The 3109-nt window shown below is 73.0% G+C and overlaps 1 protein-coding gene across 1 annotated transcript; it reads left to right on the top strand.

Moving 5' to 3' along the window:
• Positions 1 to 97: 97 nt before the first annotated feature.
• MNEG_14655 (hypothetical protein) lies at positions 98 to 2827 on the top strand (the record flags this gene model as incomplete). The annotated part of the gene is made up of 5 exons (XM_014036873.1): positions 98 to 145; positions 446 to 1123; positions 1348 to 1683; positions 2050 to 2547; positions 2732 to 2827. Coding segments are annotated over 5 exons (1656 nt in total), but the record flags the coding sequence as incomplete, so codon positions are not given.
• Between the last annotated feature and the right edge of the window lie 282 nt (positions 2828 to 3109).

The raw sequence follows: 3109 nt of genomic DNA, 5'->3' as shown, positions 1-3109 counted from the left end.
CGGGCCCGCCGCTGCGGCCGCGGACGGGGAGGCGCTGTCCGCCGCGCTGGACGCCACCCTAGAGCTGCTGCAGCTGGCGCCGCTGCTGCTGGGGGCGATGGCGCACTTTCCCTTCGAGGTGCCCCTGCAGGCCTTCTGGCTACAGGTGAGGCGGGCGGGCGTGCGGGGGCTGGGCGCGCGGCGGGCTGGGCGACGGCGGCAGAGGGGTGGGGGAGGCACGAAGTAGTATGCTTCGTGCGTCGGACAACCGCGCTCTCAGTCCGGCATGCGGGGCCGGCAGGAGCCTGGATGCGTTGGTCCTCTCTTCCGCCCGTGGCTTGCTTGCCGCTCCGCACGGCACTGCCTTCCCATCCCACCGCAGCGCTGCGGAGCTCCTTTTGTTCTCGACTGACCCCGCTTGGCGGCGCACCGGACGCGCCCCGTCGCCACCCCTCGCGTCACGCAGGCGCCCGCGTCCGGCGGCCCCAGCCCGGCGGCGCTGCTGGCGGGCTTCGCCACATATGCATACGACGCCTCTGTCAGCGCCGCCGCCCTCGCCTTTCTCCAGGCCCTCGCCCTCACCCTCGCGCCACCGCCGCTCCCCGGCGCCGGCCACGCCGGCGCCGCGGGCGCCCACATCCGCCCGCGGCTGCCCGGCAGCTTCTCGGGGCTGCTGGGCGCCTGCCCGGGGCTGGCGAGGGCCCTGGTCGAGCCGTTCAGGCGCGGCTACGCGGCCGCGCTTCCTGACATGTTCTGCCGCGCGGCGGCGCTGCTGGAGGCGGCCGCGAGGCACCACCCAGAGCTACTGGATGCGATGTGCTTCCCCTCGGGCCTGGAGCAGCCGCCCGCGGTGGCCGGCGCGGGCGCCGCAGCTGCGACGGGCGCGCTCGTGCCGAGCGGCGGGAAGGAGGGCGGGCAAGCGGCGGCGGCTTCGGCGGCCAAGAAGGGCGGCGCGGCGCCGCCGTTCAGCGCGCTCGACGGGCTGTGGGCGCTGCTGCAGAACGCGCGCGGCCTGCTGCAGTCGTCCCCGCGCGCGGCGGCGGCGCTGCTGGGCGCGCTGGGCGCGCTTTGGGAGTGCCAGGCGTCGGCGCGGGGGGCGGTGGAGCTGCTGAGGGGCCAGACTGGTTTCTGGGACGCTTTGAAGGTGGGTGCGGCCGAATTTGCATGCCGCGGCCTGACCTGGTTCGAACTGTGCGTGCGGTGCGCGACGCCCGACCCTCATGCAAACACGTGGTGCCACGCCGTGCCTCGGAAGGGTGTGGCCCATGCCGCCCACATCAACCGCGGCTGCGCCGGTGCGTCGCTTTTGCACGACCCTGACCGCTGCCATGACAACCCACCCCGGACTCTGCACCTTGCACCCGCCAGGCGTGCCTGCCGGAGCCCCAGTCGCTCCAACCGCCGCCAGCTGGCGCCCCCCTCGACCCCGAGGAGGCAGAAGCATCCGCCTGGCGAACCAGCGCGGCCGCCTCCGCCCTCCACATCCTTCTCCTTGAAATGCTGTCGGTCCCGGCGCCCGCCGCTGGAGCGGCGGCAAAGGAGCAGCAACAGCAGCAGCAGCAGCAGCAGGAGGGGGAGGCGGCGTCGGGGGCGCGGCGGGTGCTCAACTCTTTGGGCCCGCGGCGGCTGGGGGAGCTGCTGGCAGCGGCGGCTGCGCCGCAGCTGCCGGGCCGGCTGCTGGAGGGCGTCCTGTCCCTCACCCAGGTGCGCGCTGACAAAGCATGCTGAAAAAGCACGCTGACAAAGCAGCCACTGGCCGCCGCCGCAGCCCCTGGCGGCGCCAGGTGCTCCTTCTCCCCCTCCCCCCCATTATCACGCACCGCTGCGAGGTGGGGGCCTTGAGCGGCCCCCCAGTCGCTTCGAGGCCCCGCAGCTTCAACCTGCTGCGCTCCTAGGCGGCCCTTCGCCCTCGCCAGCCCTCCTCAGCCCCTGCCCCACCCCGCGCCGCCACCGCACCCAACACCACCGCGACCACTTGTCCCTGCAGAATGCAATCCTAACCCTTGATCACGTCCACCCAAAATGCAATCCTGATAGTCATCCCGTCCACCCAAAACGCGACGTGTGCAGGCCACATACCTCCAGCTCGGCTCCCTCGGCCTCCGCGGCGCCTGGGGCCACGCGCAGCACGACGCGCTCGGCGCCGCGGGCGAATTCAGGGCAGAGGTCGCGCCCCTGCTCGCCGCCTGCGCGCGCGGAGAGTACGAGCCGTCGGATTTGGAAGCTGCCTGCCAGCTGCTGGCGGACGCCGCGGGCGGCGGCGGCGGCGGCGCGGCGGCGGGGTCGCCGGCGCAGGGCGGGGGCGGGCGCTGCGCGGCGCTGGCAGAGGCGCTGCGGCGAGAGCCATTCGGCCGGGTACTGCTGGGGCACGCAGCGGCGCCGCCCGCCGCGCTGTCGCCGGCGCCGACGGATTACGGCCGCAGCTTCCTGTTCGACGCCGGCCAGGTGGAGCGGCTTCTTGGCAGCTTCCTCATCGAGGAGATGGGGACGGCGGCTGCCCTGCAGCTGCTGCTGGGGGACGTTGGGGCCGCAGCGTCGCGGTCGCACGCGCGGCTGGCGCTGCTGCAGGTGAGGGGCCCGCGGGCGGGGCTGGCCACGAGCTTTCTGCTGGCCGCAGGTGGGCCGGAAGACTCACTCCAGAAGCTGCGACCACTTGCTGCTGGCTTCTTTTGTCATTTTGGTTTGCCGGTGCCCCTTTTGTCGACCCCATCCAGGTCATCCCAACCAATGCAATGCACGCGTGTCAATGCAGGCCGTTGCTTCGATGGTGGCGGCGCTGCCGCGCGACGCGCCGGCGCGCAAGCAGCTGCAGGCGCCCGGCGCGAGCAACGAGCTGCTGCTGCGCTGCGTCCAGGCGCGCGGGGCGCCGCCAGGGGCGTCCCATCTATGAAAGCTCCCTGGCGCGGGCCACCTGGACCTCATTTCTCTGAACAATTCACGTCAAGTTGCTTGCCGCTCGATCCATTCTTGCAGCGCTGTACCCCTTCCCACTGTTTCGTCCCTCAGTCATGCCCCACTTTCCCACCAATCCGTTCGCCGCAGGCCGCTGAGTCAGCAGCCGACGAGCACCAGCGGCTGGCCGCCTCGCCCGCCGGCCGCCTGCTGCTCTGCCCCTGGGCGCTGCCCGTCC

This window comes from Monoraphidium neglectum (assembly GCF_000611645.1).
Source record: "Monoraphidium neglectum strain SAG 48.87 unplaced genomic scaffold scaffold04658, whole genome shotgun sequence".
In the NCBI taxonomy this organism is placed as follows: domain Eukaryota; kingdom Viridiplantae; phylum Chlorophyta; class Chlorophyceae; order Sphaeropleales; family Selenastraceae; genus Monoraphidium; species Monoraphidium neglectum.
This window is presented reverse-complemented; position numbering and strand designations above follow the sequence as displayed.